The sequence below is a fragment of the Stenella coeruleoalba genome, assembly GCF_951394435.1.
Source record: "Stenella coeruleoalba genome assembly, chromosome: 3".
Classification (NCBI taxonomy): domain Eukaryota; kingdom Metazoa; phylum Chordata; class Mammalia; order Artiodactyla; family Delphinidae; genus Stenella; species Stenella coeruleoalba.
This window is the reverse complement of record NC_137148.1, coordinates 16,442,279-16,457,668: the sequence shown is the minus strand read 5'-3', so window position 1 is coordinate 16,457,668 and position 15,390 is coordinate 16,442,279. Positions and strand designations below refer to the sequence as shown.

General features: G+C 34.1%; 1 protein-coding gene across 1 annotated transcript in view; it reads left to right on the top strand.

Annotated features, from left to right (window-relative positions):
• The window catches only part of CDH18 (cadherin 18), a 612,477-nt gene that overhangs the window by 466,903 nt on the left and 130,184 nt on the right, over nucleotides 1-15,390 (top strand). The window contains exon 5 of the mRNA XM_079918320.1: nucleotides 7,890-8,057. Coding sequence (XP_079774446.1) covers nucleotides 7,890-8,057 — 168 coding nt within the window. The remainder of the gene's footprint in view (nucleotides 1-7,889; nucleotides 8,058-15,390) is intronic.

Below are 15,390 nucleotides of genomic sequence, written 5' to 3'. Positions count from 1 at the left end.
CTTTTGCTGACCGGAGTAGTTAAGCTGAAAGCCTGCAAGTCTATAGAATATTTGGCCTTCACAAATGCCCTGGCAAACCTATGACTTTATCAGTGTGGTTATTAAATATATTGACTAGAAAGACTGGTGTTTGGAAGTTGTAGATCACATTGAATCCTTGATAGCAGATATAAACATTAAGCATAACGCTAAAATGAGAAAAATATTGAAATAAAACCTTCTAGGTCAGAAGCATATTTATTGATGCATAAACACAACTACATTCTCTTTGAATCTGTCTGATCTCTGTCCCCAAATCCATAGAGAAGGTAATGCCCATTTTTATAATACTGTTCCTCTTTCCACCTCCTCTTCTCCTCTCTCTCTCTCTCTCTCTCTCTCTCTCTCTCCTTCCACAAACACACCCCTCCCTGTCTCTCTCTTTCACAATAGTACAAGCCACTCCTACGGGTCTACAAGGTTAAGGACTTCATTACTTGAACTAACGACACTGTGGCATTCTGATTTTACTGTCAGGAAGTCCTGGGTTATATTTCAGCTTCTGCAAAGTTCTGATCTGGAGAAAGTTATTTAAACTTTGAGCTTTCTCTCTCATGAAGAATATGGAGAAAAAATATGAGCTATATACTTGAAGAGAGTGCCTATACTTCCATGCCTATACCTGAAGAGGTCACAGCCCATACTCAAAACCTGTGAACTCGCCATCCTTTTCTGCTCACCAGAAATAAAACGCTTCACTGTCCATTTTAATGGTAGGAAGAAAAAAATCTAGAGGAGGAAAAATTGAATCTTCCTACTAAATCATAAAGATGTCTACATTCATAAATTTAGGATTGTTAATTTCATGAGTCATAGATTGAAGTTAAGTATGTTTTTTTTTTTAATTCTGGGATGCCAGTGTTTCATATATCTTATATTTTTTCTTTAAAAATAAAATATATAGTATAGTGAAAATATAAATAAAATTATGAAGTTTAATCAGTTATCCACTGAAGCTTTAGAGTCTGAAATGTGCTAAATTTATCCATAGAGATAACCATGCATCTGCCCAACCACAGACTGTAACAACTTACCAGTAGTGAAGTATAGTCAGTCTTGACTTTCCACAGGGGTATCAGTGGAGCTATTCAAACTTTCAGTCACTTGAGGAACAAAACCTAGAAATATTCTGAGAATATTAATGAGTACCTAATGTCTATTATTCTCCTACAGTTGTTTTCCAATGAAGCCAGTGTGGTCGATACAGCCATGCACATTCTATATCCACACCTTTGTTCATGTCAGATCTCCTTTCCATGGATTCTCTACTTCTCCATCTACCTTTCATATCCTACAAACTTGTCATTGTCCCATAAAGTACTCCTTGGTCATGCTCATCCATTTCGATAACTAAAACCTTTCAAGTCTGTGTTTTGTCTTCCATTTAATAAAATCTATTTGCAGTATTACTTAACTTTCCATATTTGCATATTTATTTCCCTGTCTGTAAACACTCTAATCATGACCTTCTAAAGTCATAAGCTCTATCCTATATACCTTTGTATTCCACATTTTAAACAGAGCAGAGACACATTCAATATACATTGGATTGGTGACAAATGAAGAAAAAAGATTTCTGAAACAGTGGTAATGTTGCATACGTATAGATTCAATGTCTGAATGTTTTTTATTTCAATGTAGACAGGAATTTATGGAAGCCACATTACCTTTACAAAGTTAGTAGGGAAAATTCATAATGTGTAGTTGAATAGAAGTAGCATATAATATACTAAATGTTGAAACAAATAGCAATTTAATATATAACAAAAAATCTGCCAGATACCTAGATCATCACAATTAGGTAGTTGGAAAGATGAATTATTACTGCCAAGATATTAAGTGTCATTGTGTAGAAATTGAAACTTCTAAACATTTATAAACCTCTCAGTGTTCATATTAATTATTTTAAATGAGCAGCTCCTCCAATGAAATATGAGCACCTTGAGGCCAGATATCATATGTTCTCAACTGTAGGTGGATATCTCAAATTGGACTGCTCATGAGAATCACAGAAGGGGCTTGTCACAAATATTGATTGATGCTGGGCCCACTTCCCCAGATTCTGATACAGTAGGTCTAAAATAGTGCCCTTGGAGTTGCATGATAATTGTCAATTCATGTGATTTTGTTAAGTGGCCCTTGTGCCCCATTAGAGAAACACTAGGGCTCCAATACATTTTAATAGACATTACAAAATGACATAATAGACTTTAAATGAATGAATGAACGATTGAACAAATTCAGAGGCAAAACAAGCAATTGAGCCAAAATGAGTATGTGTAGTTAAAACCTGGAAGAAAATTTACCAGTTCCTCTTATAAATGCATATATGTACCTTGAAGGTTTTTGTAGGAATTTGAATGTCATGCTTGTTTATTTGTTTCAAACTTTTAGGGGTTTTATTTTGAAGTCTTCTGTGGTATTATCTAATCAACTAGATTTGTATATTTCCATCTTAAATACTTTTTAGTGGGTAAAGTACAAGAGAAAATTTTGGAGGGTCTATTGCTCTATATGAATATCATCAGTCAGGAAACAAAAACACAAAGTGGGTTAGTGAGTCAGGTTCACTGAGTAATGTTTATGACCACAGACGAGTTTCAATGTTATGAGCCTGTATTGAGCAGAGAGTCATTCCCAGTTACAGGCCCCTACATAGCAACATGATTGGGAAGCAGTAGTCAGAAGGTAATTTGCAAGCAGTGGGCACCTACAATTGTTTAAAAGGAAAGTAATAAGAAACAAAACAAAATGATACAAGGGTAAGGACATCCTGTTGATGCAACCCAGCATCACAGGAGAATAAGAGGAACAATTCCTGTTAAAATTTTTGAAGTAAACATTGCTAGTGAAGATATCAAACATTCAGAATATGCCATTACCAGTTACCTAGCATTTACTGAAAAGAGGAGAGTTTTCTTTGTTTTTAAACAAACAATGCAATAATTTATGGTGATTAATTTAGCTGCTCTGAGTTGTTTTCTTCACAAATTTACTTAATAAAAGGGCCATGTGGTAAGTCCTTATTATGTTTATTTGGAAGACAAAAATAAGTTATATTACAATTACTGGGTCCGTGGGTACATGGCAGAAAAGCCAAACAAGAAACCAAAACACCAATTCTTATTTGGACTGTGTAAATATAGTTTATCCTAGTCTTGTACATGAGTTTAGGCTTCACAATTTTGAAAAATGTATATTACTATTGCATATTGTTTGTTGTCTGTGCACATGTGTATATCCTCATACATGCTTTTATTGACATGACAAGATGGCAATAAAAAGTGAAGAAATGTATGAATACATAATGGCAGAACTTCGTCTTTCTAATTGTGGCTTTTCAAAACATAGTTTGGACCCACTTACACTGAAATCACCTGTAGTAGTTGTTGTGGATATTGGGGGAGGTCATCCAGAGGATGTGAATGCCAGTTGACCAGCAAGCTGGACCCAGGCAACCAGAGGATCCACATCCCCTTCTCTGACCTTGGAATGTGCGTTCTGCCCACATTTCCCACAGCAGGAGTTATTTTCAAGGATGCAGTCTTGAGAGAGCAAGATTTCAGGATACAAGGTTAATATATAAAAGTCAATCTCTTTCCTATATGCCAGCAATGAACAAGTTGACTTTGAGTTAAAAACACAAGATGATTTAGGTTAGCTTCCCCTAAAAGAAATACTTGGGTATAATCTAATAAAAAAGGTATGAAATTGATATAAGGAAAACTACAAAACTCTCATGAAAGAAACAAGAAGTATTATTAAATAAATGGAGCTATATTTTATGTCCATGGATAGGTAAAACTCGATATTGTCAGTTCTTCTCAACTTTATCAATGGAATACCAATCAAAATCCCTAAAAGCTATTTTGTAGGCATTGAAAAACTTGTTTTAAAGTTTGTATGTAGAGGCAAAAGACCCAGAATAGCCAACACAATATTAAAAGAGAAGAACAAATTAGGAAGACTGACAGTCCCCTACTTCAAGATTTACTATAAAGCTATAGTAATCAAGGCAGTGTAGTATTGATGAAAGAATAGACAAATATACCAATGGAACAGATTAGAGAGCCCAGAAATTGTTTCTCATGCATGTAGTCAACTGACCTTTGACAAAGAAGTAAATATTATACAATGGAGAAAAATTTGTTATTTCCACAAATGGTGCTGAAACAAATTGACAGCCACATGCCAAAAAAATGACACAGATATTACACTCTTAGCTTAATGTCACTCAAAATGTGTCACAGACCTAAATATAAAACTATAAAATTCCTAGAAGGCAACATGGAAGAAAATCTAGATGACATTAAGTATCTTAGGCTGTGACTTTAGGTATAACATAAAAGTTGTGATTGATGAAAGAAATAATTTATAATATGGATTTCAAAGTAATTAAAAACTTCTAAACTGTGAAAGACACTGTCAAAAAAATGAGAAGACAAGTAATAGCCTGAGAGACAGTATTTGCAAAAGACTTATTAGTAGGGGACTGTTATTTAAAATATGCAAATAACTCTTAAAACTCAACAATAAGAAAACAAATAACCTGATTTTAAAAAATGGACAAAAGACCTTAACATACCTCACCAAAGAAGACATACATATGGACATAAACATATGAACCAATTTTCATCATTATGTGCCATTAAGGAAATGCAAGTTAAAACATCAGTGAGATACCATTATACACCTAATACAATGGTGATAGTCTGAACACTGACAACACCAAAACCTGGCAAAAATGTGAAGCAACAAAAATTCATTCATTGTTGGTGGGGATGCAAAATGGTACAACCACTTTGGAAGACAATTTGGCAGTTTCTTACAAAACTAAACAGAGTCCTAACATAAGATCCAGCAATCACACTCCTTGATATTTACATCAAGGAGATGAAAACTTATGTCCACACAAAAACCTGTACACAGGTTTATAGCAGTTTTATTCATAATCACCAAACCTTGAAAGCTACCAAGACGTCCTTCAGTAGGTGAATGAATAAACAGTGGCACATCCAAATAGAGGAATATTATTCCGCACTAAAAAGAAATGAGCTATCAAGCCATGGTAAGACGTGGAGGATCCTTAAATGCCTTTTACTAATTGAAGAACCAATCTGCAAAAAATTGCACACTGTATGGATACAGTTATATGACTTTTTGGAAAAGGCAAAATGTGGAAACAGTAAAAAGATCAGTGGTTGCCAAGGTTGAGGGGAGAGAGGGTGAATAGGTGGAACAGAGAGGATTTTTAGGGCAGTTAAATTATTCTGTGCAATACTACAATGATGGATACAAATCATTATACATGTGTCCAAACCCATAGAATGTACAACACCGAGTGATCCCTAATGTAAATTATGTACTTTGAGTGAGAACATGTCAATGTAGGCTCATCACCTGTAACAAATGCATCATTTTAATACAGAATGGTGCTAGCTGGGGAGGCTGTGTGTGTCAGGAGGAAAAGGGTACACGGTAACTGTCTGTACTTTCTTAATTTTACTATGGACCTAAAACTGCTCTAGAAAATAAAGTCTACTTAAGAGGAAAAACTGTGTTACTGTGCATCAGCTGTGTTCTAGACTACCCTACTTACAAGCATCTGGGCCACATGTTTGAATAAGTTTATTGTACACAGGGATCATGTTGCTATGGCAATTTGCCTGAACATTCCCCAGTTACCTATGTGCCCTCAGGGGAGGTCATAGCTAAGCACATGCAACTGAGCGTTTTTCAAGAGAAATGAGAGTTTAAATGAACCCTTAAACAATCATTTCTGAGAAAGATGTGTCAATTCTGGATATGCTCTTTTCTTTCCATAAGCAAATTTAGCTGACAAACTTCTTCCCATTTCATGTCAGAGTAGCAGTATTATAAAAGAAAGGAGATAATGGCTATTGCAATGAAATTATTAAAGTCCATGCTGTAAAACAGGGGTTGTGCTAATTCCTCTTCTCTGATCCTCTGAAATGAATAACATTCAAATTGCATAAAAATATCTATCATTCACTTTTTTAATGACAGATTTTATTTTCACATATGTATATTCTGCAAATATCACTGTAATGATTTCATTGTAAAACATCCTGGACAGTAACCTCATACTTCTGCACATCAGAGGCAAGTCCCATTTCTAGTGTATTCTTTTTAGAATGGCATTTTTTTTTCAAATATCAGAGAGTATACATTTCTTTCATTAAATATTTTCATAAATTCTTAACTTGTTCCTTTCTGCATCAATTTAATTTTTTCTTATATAATTACCATATGTGATAAAATGTTCCATTTAGTAAGGATGCTTGAGGCTTTTTCATATGCATGAATTAGATGAATCATTTATTATCATATTATTGTAATTTCTTTTGATAAGAATAATTTTCATTCCTATTTAGCTTCAGGAAAGTTCTCCTGAATTCCCTCAATTATATGTTCACAAGTTTTGAAAGTAGGGGGATCTCTTTTCCTGGGGCCTGTGGCTCTCCTCTCAGAGCATTGCATGTGCAATCAATTCAGTGAAAAAAAAAAAAAAGGAAGTGGTTAAGTGTTCTGTATTCAAAACAACTGATTGACTAATCCTTTCCACTTTTAAAAGATTATCTTTTCCACTTGGATATACAAACCCATTTTCTCCTATTATATCAATATATTGTCTGCAAAAGTGTTTGTTAAGCTCTATAGTTGGCAGTCATTATAAATGGCACTATCCCGTGAATTGTGCTGCTAACTAATCAAGTGTGAGTTTGATTGAAGCCATTGGTGTCTTTCTCAAAAGTGACATGATCCAACTATTTTAAATAAAAGTAAAAAGGTGGTTGTTAAATGGTGACCTATGTTTCGAGTAGCAAATATATTTATATTGTACATTTATATGAATATAAAATATAAACACATGTATGCTTATATATTTATATGCTTATGTTTAATATGGCTCATATATATGAGGACAATTTTTTATTTTAAGACATATTTGATAGTCCTTGCATAAACTTGACCTGCTAGAAAATGTGTTCCAGTTTCTAAATGTAAGGCTTTATTGACAAATCTATCTAATTTATGTGTGCGTGTGTGTGTTTGCCTACACAGAACTACATATGGATATATAACATTTTGTTATATTAATTATAACAAATTAATATAATTAATTAATTAATATAATGAGAAAGTGCATTAATTAATTAATGAGAAACTGCATTAAGTGTCTTTTTTGGTACTACAAGACAAAGAATGTGACTTTTACATGCAAGTTTTGGAACCAATCTCATCACTTTATTTTGCTTGTGTACTTAGATCTAGTTCTTATTGTAGTTATTTCCTGACAAAAAGTCAGTTTCTTAGTCTTGATAAATGTTAAAATGCCTCCTGCCTGTAATCTTTGTTCAAGTGTCTACACTCCTCCATTGTTTTTCATCATCAAACTTTGACAACCCTGTCAGAAAACTATGTAAATTGTTCTGTAAGGAGGAAAATTAACCTCTGCTCAAAACATCTCAGTTAACACTTGTGAGGAGAATGAGTTGTGAAATATTCAGACCACCCACAGAAGGAAAGAGCAGGGACTGCAGGGCTGCCCTCTAGAGGCCAGTGACCCCAAGGACCACCAAGAGATGGGTATCTTCATCTGCCTCTAATAGATTGGTTAGGGATGCGTGGTTACAAATAAATATTTCGATGAGACAGTTTTAATAACATTATCAAGGTACTGTTTGTCTCAGAAGCCTGGTTTTCTCTCAAAAGGATTTCAGTTAAAACTACTTTTCTTAAAAGAAACAAGAAAAAAGAGAGAGATACCTTGTTGCTTCTCATTTAATGTATAACCCATACTGTTTTGTTTAAAATATGTATTACAGGAGTTATTAGAACTGCCTTACATAATATGGACAGAGAAGCCAGAGAACATTACTCAGTGGTCATTCAAGCCAAAGACATGGCTGGGCAAGTTGGAGGGCTGTCGGGATCCACCACGGTCAACATCACCCTGACAGATGTCAATGACAACCCCCCACGGTTTCCTCAAAGTACGTACCTGTTTCTTCTGATTTACACTTATCACTATTCATTTATGTAAAACAGATTGAAATACAGTTGACCCTTGAACAACACAGATTTGAGCTATAAGGATCCACTTTTACATGGATTTTTCTCAGTAGTAAGTACTACAGGAATACATGATCAGATCTGTGGTTGGTTGTATCTGCAGATACTGAGGAACCTGGATACAAAGGGCCGACTATAAGTTATACACATTTTTGGACAGCATAGAGGTTGGACGCTCCTAACCTCCATGTTGTTCAAGGGTCAACTATATTTGAACATATAATATCATGTTACTATTATCTTAACTGGGAATATTTTGTTTTGTATGGTCTTCCTTTTATACACAAGACTAAAGAAATCACTCCATCTGTGGTCTCCTGAGCCTGGCAGATAATTGTTATTGTGTTAGATATCCATTTCAGTTGGCATCACAGTTAAATACTAAAAATGAGATAGCGGTACTAAAGAATGATATCCTGCATTTGCTGAAGTAGTTATGTGTTACTAAGGAATTCATGGAGATATTCATAATACATTTTGATATGGGCATTCTACTCTTGTAAAATAGTCAAAAATGCACGCTTTGTGACTGAAATTAAAAGAAAAATCCTGCAGGTTAGGAATGAACACTTTTCACATACACACACACACAAACATGCCATCCAACCACAGGGTATGGCTAATATAATAAAGTCTGATCTCAAAGTAGAATATGAACCTTGTGAATACAGAGCACAAACTATCAGGCAATTCAAGGGGAAAGAGTGTCAGTTCTGTGAGCTCAGAATGAAATGGTGTTTGTGACACCCTCAGAAAGGGAAGGAAACATATTTGAGTATTTCTAATGTGGCAGAAACTGTGGATGACATTTTATAGAAAAACCATTAATTATCATAAAGTCCTATAGGGGAGCTGTCTTACTTACACATGCTGTTTAAAAACTGTAACGAAGTAGACAGCGTGGGATGTCAATAAAGACTCTCCACAAGTCAGTATGAAAGACTGTCCCCAACCTTATCTCTCAGCATCATTCTCAGTACACTCCATACACGATGGAATACTGCCTGTTTTGAAAATATAACAGTTTGCACATCCTTAAATCAGCCCAGAATTTTCCACACTCACATTCCTTTGTTTAAAAGCCCATTTACAAGTTTCTCTGACCTCTGTTGCAGAATTAGCAGAGAGTTAATTAACTCTCATTTCCTGTTACATAGCACTTTCCCATGAACGTTTATGCTATATTTATTTCCATAGGTGCATATCTCCCCTACTTTGAGTCCCTCTAAGTAAGAATGATGCTTGATTTGTCTTTGTAACCTTAAATATTCAGATCACTGCCCAGCCCTGGATAAATGACTACTAAATGAATGAGTAAATTAGTCGAATTTAAATACTCTGTCAAATTACTATTGTTAAAAGACCATTGTTAAAGAAATTCAGGACTAATTCATAGTTAGGTAAAGCTACTTTAAAATATCGATTCTAAGGATAAGATTATATGACCTGGTTCTTTTATGTGGCTTTTGCTCCATGAAGAAAATATGTTTGAAAGAAAATTATAAATCATAGATAAGTCCACATTATTAAGCCATGAAGTATAATTAAATTTCAAGGGCTTCCCTGGTGGCGCAGTTGTTGGGAGTCCGCCTGCTGATGCAGGGGACACAGGTTCGTGCCCCGGTCCGGGAAGATCCCACATGTCCTAGAGCGGCTGGGCCCGTGAGCCATGGCCGCTGGGCCTGCATGTCCGGAGCCTGTGCTCCACAACGGGAGAGGCTACAGCAGTGAGAGGCCCACATACCACAAAAAAAAAAAAAAAAAAAAAAAAAAAAAATTCAAGTAATTGTACAAAATTACAGTGTACTTTTTTTTTTTTTTTTTTTTTTTTGGCGGTACGCGGGCCTCTCACTGTTGTGGCGTCTCCCGTTGCGGAGCACAGGCTCCCGACCCGCAGGCTTAGCGACCATGGCTCACGGGCACAGCCGCTCCGCGGCATGTGAGATCTTCCCGGACCGGGGCACGAACCGGTGTCCCCTGCATCAGCAGGCGGACTCTCAACCACTGTGCCACCAGGGAAGCCCTACAGTGTACTTTTGTATTCATTTTATCCCTTATTCCACACAATATACATATACACATATTTCATTATGAGAAAAGTGCTGTTGAACTCAGCTGAATATAAACTTTATTATAACTTACAACACCAACCTTATTTTCAACCTACCTTATTTTCAAATAGATTCTACCACCACTATTTTAAAGATATTAATATTATAACCCTTATTATAATAGAGTGAAAAACTCAAACTCTACACAGTAGGGGCTCAATAAATGCTTGATCTTGGTACAAATAATATCTCCCATTCTTTCTCTCCCTCCTTCTCTCCCTCAACTGATTTTTAAATAGACAAGTCCATTAAAACTGATTTTAGAAATCAACCGAAAATTGTAATGGTGATGAATATAGAAAAGTATATTCCTAATTTATTTTGATTGATGATAGTTGCTGAAGCATCAGTTCATAGGAAAAAACAATTGTTTTACTTGACAAGGACACAGAATAAACGTACACTCATTGAATTAACTCATTATATCCAATGGGATCTACATGTCTTCCGTCTGTAGCAGTCTGTGCAGAATGACTGACAACTGTCAATCCTGCCACATGCTGAGATGCTCTTAGTGTTTTGAAACAGAGGCAGTACACACCTGGAACCTCACACTCTGATTTGTTTAAAAGATATTTTATTGTGCACTCATATTGCACTAAACACATTGCTGTTTTCAGAATGATTTGGTGTCACCATGACAAGAGTAGCTTGCAGTAAAGTATTCTTTAATTTTCCCACAAGCATTATAACTCACCAAGTGGCTAGATATATAGTCGGAAACTTTTGCAAACCGCATGGAGGAAAAAAAAAATGATGTACTATGAGGACTTGCGTTCATGAAGCACCATGAAATGCACCATGAAATCTATATACAGTTCAAATTCTATAAAGATCAGTCATCAAATGGACCCAGTAGTCTAATTGTTTCTCTAAAGATGTTTTTGTTTTGTTTAGCTTACAGTTCTTCTGACTTTTTTTTCCCTTCACTTGAGAGAGCCATGTTTTACCATAACTGACTGACTCTGGTTTAAACATCTGGCACACAAAGCTTTGCAAAATATTCCCTCATAGCATTTTTTACAATGTCTTTCTCTTCCTATCAATTTGCTATAGCCTGTGAAAATCAGCTTGTTACATCTTGTATCTTAATTTAAAGTTATCAGTGTATCTTAATTTAAGGTAAATGGGTTTTGAGTAAGCATTTGAGAGTTACAGGTGAACTAGACTAATAATTTGCTTTACAAAGACTCTCTACACTAGGCAGATGCAAACTCAGTGGCCTGGAATACAAGGCAAACGAAAGTCCAGGTGGAAGAGGGCTGCCAGTGTCAGGGAGGCTATAGGGGAGAACAGAGATTGGATGGTACATGTCCAACTAAGAGGACAGCTACTGCTCAATTCCAGTAATGCCTACATGTGGGCAGGAAGAATTAGGAAAGAGAGCTACTTGTCAGACTCACAGTGAAAGAGGACAAATCAGCCCATCTGTGCCTTGAATCCTTACTCAGAGGACACAAGGGATGCCCAGTTCTTCTTCAGAGACAATATCTCAAGGTGTAAGTTCCTCAATATAAGTTCTTCTATTGAAAGGAATCTATTCTACTTCTTAAGATTCTTGCTATTTCCTTCTCTGGTTTTAACTATGTTATGGTTATTCCATAATTGATTCTCAGACAGATAAAAAGTCACTGAGGTCTATTATTCTGTGTAAAGAAAATGTGCATAAATATCAGTAACTTCCATGAAAGCTCATAAAGCAAACCTTCTATACCCTAAAGGAAGTTGTATTTGAGAATTGTCCTCAAAGAATAAATAACCAGTCTGGGGAAACAAGAAGAAGACATGTCAAATAATCATAATCAAAGAGTAGAAATTTGATCGTTTAACAAAACTTCCCCTAAGAACTTGAAATAATTGCAAAATTAAGTCATGCAACAACTTTAGCCTGCTTGTGACTCGAGTTGATATAGTGCAATGTAATATTGGGAGGATCAAGTCCTAAAAGCTCAGTAGATGGCAGTATTTCCCATAAACCTAAGAATGAGAAAACTAACTGATGTGGGTAACTTTAATGTTAGTAAAAGAGGTAATACCACTGATGGAAATATTGACATTGATGTAATTTTGTTGATGGTAAAATATTTTAGATGAAGGCCCGTTGTTTTAAAGTTATTATTTGCATTTTCATGAGAACAAATCTAAATGGCATATAATATATTCGGCATTAATATTTTATTTGAAACAGAAATTAAAAGAAACAAGCAAGCAAGCTTCTCCTTTGATCCATCAAAATGTGAAGTGCATATTTCAATTACCACCAAGTTGGAGTTTTTCTAGCATACTTTAAAAAATACCTGGTTTATTTTACCATGGTTACAGGCATATATTTTGAAACTTCTTGAGAGTGTTTTTAAGTGTCAGCATATACTTGATTTAAAAGAAGGTAAATTCCACAGCTTCATGGTTAGTTTTCTACATATATAAATTAGTTCAAGTTTATTCATTATGTCACTGCAATTTTCTGTATTCAAACAGAAGTTTTGTTTGTCAGCTCTTGAGAGATATATGTTATTATATCCCATTATGATACTGGATTTTTCTATTTATTCTTTTATTTTCTATTAGTATTTTTTGGTTTTGTTTTATTTTGGTCAGATATAGTTTGAAATCATGTTACCAGATGCACACAGATTTAAGGTATGATATCTTCCTCTTTGAAAGTATGTCATTGTGAAACATCTCTCTTTAATAATGGTTCATAACTTAAAGTCCAATTTACCTGATATTAATATAACTATTCCAGATATTTCATTTTCCTTTTTTTAGTTAACAGTTGGATGGTATAATATTTTTCATTTTACTTTTTTACTATATTGTTCTTTTTTTTAAGTTTTATTTAAGGCACTAAGTTTTTGTTGATTTGTTTTAATCTGGTTTCACATTTTTGTTGTTTATTTTTATTTACTATACTTATAATTAATTACTGGTACATTTCTATTTAAGTCTATCATCTTGCTACTTGTTTCTTTTGTTTCTTTTCTCTCTTTCCTTACTTTCTATGAATTATTCATGTATTTAATTTTGTTCATTTTATCCTCCATCAATATTTTTTATTTTACTTTCTTCTATTTTTCTTTAATGTTTCCTCTAGACATTTCAATTTATTTCATTCCACCTTAAAATATAATTTATCACTTGAAAAATGGAATAACTTTAAACTTTAAAAATCTTTGATTTTTGCTATTTTTGTCATCTTATAAATTAAGCCTTATGTGAAATTGTAATTTTGTTTTGTTTTGTTTTGTTAAAGAATCATGTTTTAAGTCAATTATAATTTATCCTTCCTGCCTGGTGCTATTTATTTTCTTTATTTTCCATTTTTCCTTCTATAGTCATTAATCGTTTTTAAAGGAAATTCTAAATTTTCTTTAAAAATCCCTTTCTGTTCCTTTAGTGCTAGTCTACTATCAATGATTTTTTTCCTTTTTAGTTTTTTTCATAAACATTCTTTTTCCTACATTTTTAAAAGGGTAACTTCCAATGGAAATGGAATTCTAGCTTGAAGGATATTTTTTTCTATTTCAATAATTAATGATGTAATGTCTGCTGACCACCATCCTGTCTTAAAAAAAATCAGTCTCAGTCTTATTATCATTTTACTATAGTTTATTCTACTTTAATGGATCTTTCTTATTTTAAGATATTCTGTGCTTAACTTTCCAGAAGTTTAACTATGTTGTACCTAGAAGGTATTTACTTTTTTAAGAATCTGCTTTTCAATTATAAGGCATTTTAAAGCTATCTTTTATTGAGTTCCAGGGAATTTTGGTCAGCATTTACTAAAATATTTCTTCTATCTTATTTCCTCACTTCTTAACTACTGGTTCTGCAAAAGTATACATGTTTGGTCTTTTAACTATGCACCATCAGTCTACTCTTCTATATATACATATTTTTTTATCTCTCTTTTTTGACCTAGCTATTTTATATTGACCTATATACTAGTTCACTAACCTTTTCCACCATGTTTATCCTCCAATTAAACTTGTGTATCAAATTTATTAACTATATGCTTCAGCATTGACATATTTTGGCTCTATCATTTTCCCTTGACTTATTAAATATACATTATTGGTATTTGCTACAATTCTTCACCTTTTTTCTATATGTTCTTAAGCCTTAATCTTAATTATTTCAAAATCCTTTCCTAATAATTCCTAAATCAACATCATATCTGCGTCTTTTTATTGCTTGTTTCCTTTTTGGTTTTGGTCATTTTCCATTTTTAAGCGTGTCTTATTACTATTAATTGAACATTATGGATAAACGATTGTAGAAGTTCCTGATTATGTCACCTTCCTCCACAGAGAGTTGTTTTTCTTCTTGCAGATATATAGAATATGATTACCTAAATTAGTTAGACTTTGTTATAACTGGTTAAGTTCATTTTTCCCCTTATTCCTGGGAAGTAGGAATACTCTTACTCCTAAAAACTAATTTTTCTCTAATATCAACTGGAGTCACAAGCATTTACAAACTCTGATTCTTGGTGCCTCATGCCTGCTGAAATGTCTGCTTAGGTCTTTTGTCTTCCAGCTTTGCTTTCTTTGAGTCTCCACATATGCAAATTTAGTATATATATCTATAATTATCACAGGGAAAATTGCATTCAAATTTTGGGGTTCATTTCTCTGAGGTTTCTTCTTTGTACCTTTATTCTCATTTCAGCTACTGTGCCTGTCCTTTAACCCCAACCTCTGTTTCACAAAGTATGTAATTTCGTCTCTTTTCCATAGCAGAGCATATTAAAAAAAAATGCCCTGAGTCGTTGAGAATGTAAAACTCATCTTGTTATGCTTCCTTTCCCTCAAGGACCATACCTCATCCAAGCCTCGCTGCATTGAATTCCCTCCAATGGCAGTCATTTTATGTATATTGTGCAGCTTGTATAGTTCTATTTGATGGGAGAGTTAGTCAGATATATACAATTCCATCAGGTCCAGAATGGAAAGACCTCTCCATTTGTTTAAGTTGAAATATCATGGAAGATACTTAAATAAATAGTATATCAATTTGATATTTAACCTGGCTAAATTGAAAGTATACATTTTGAAAGAGAGCTGGAATTCTCTAATTAATGATAAAACAGGCAAGTTATTGGTCTATTGTAAATAGTTTTTCATTCAACCTTATTAAAGAC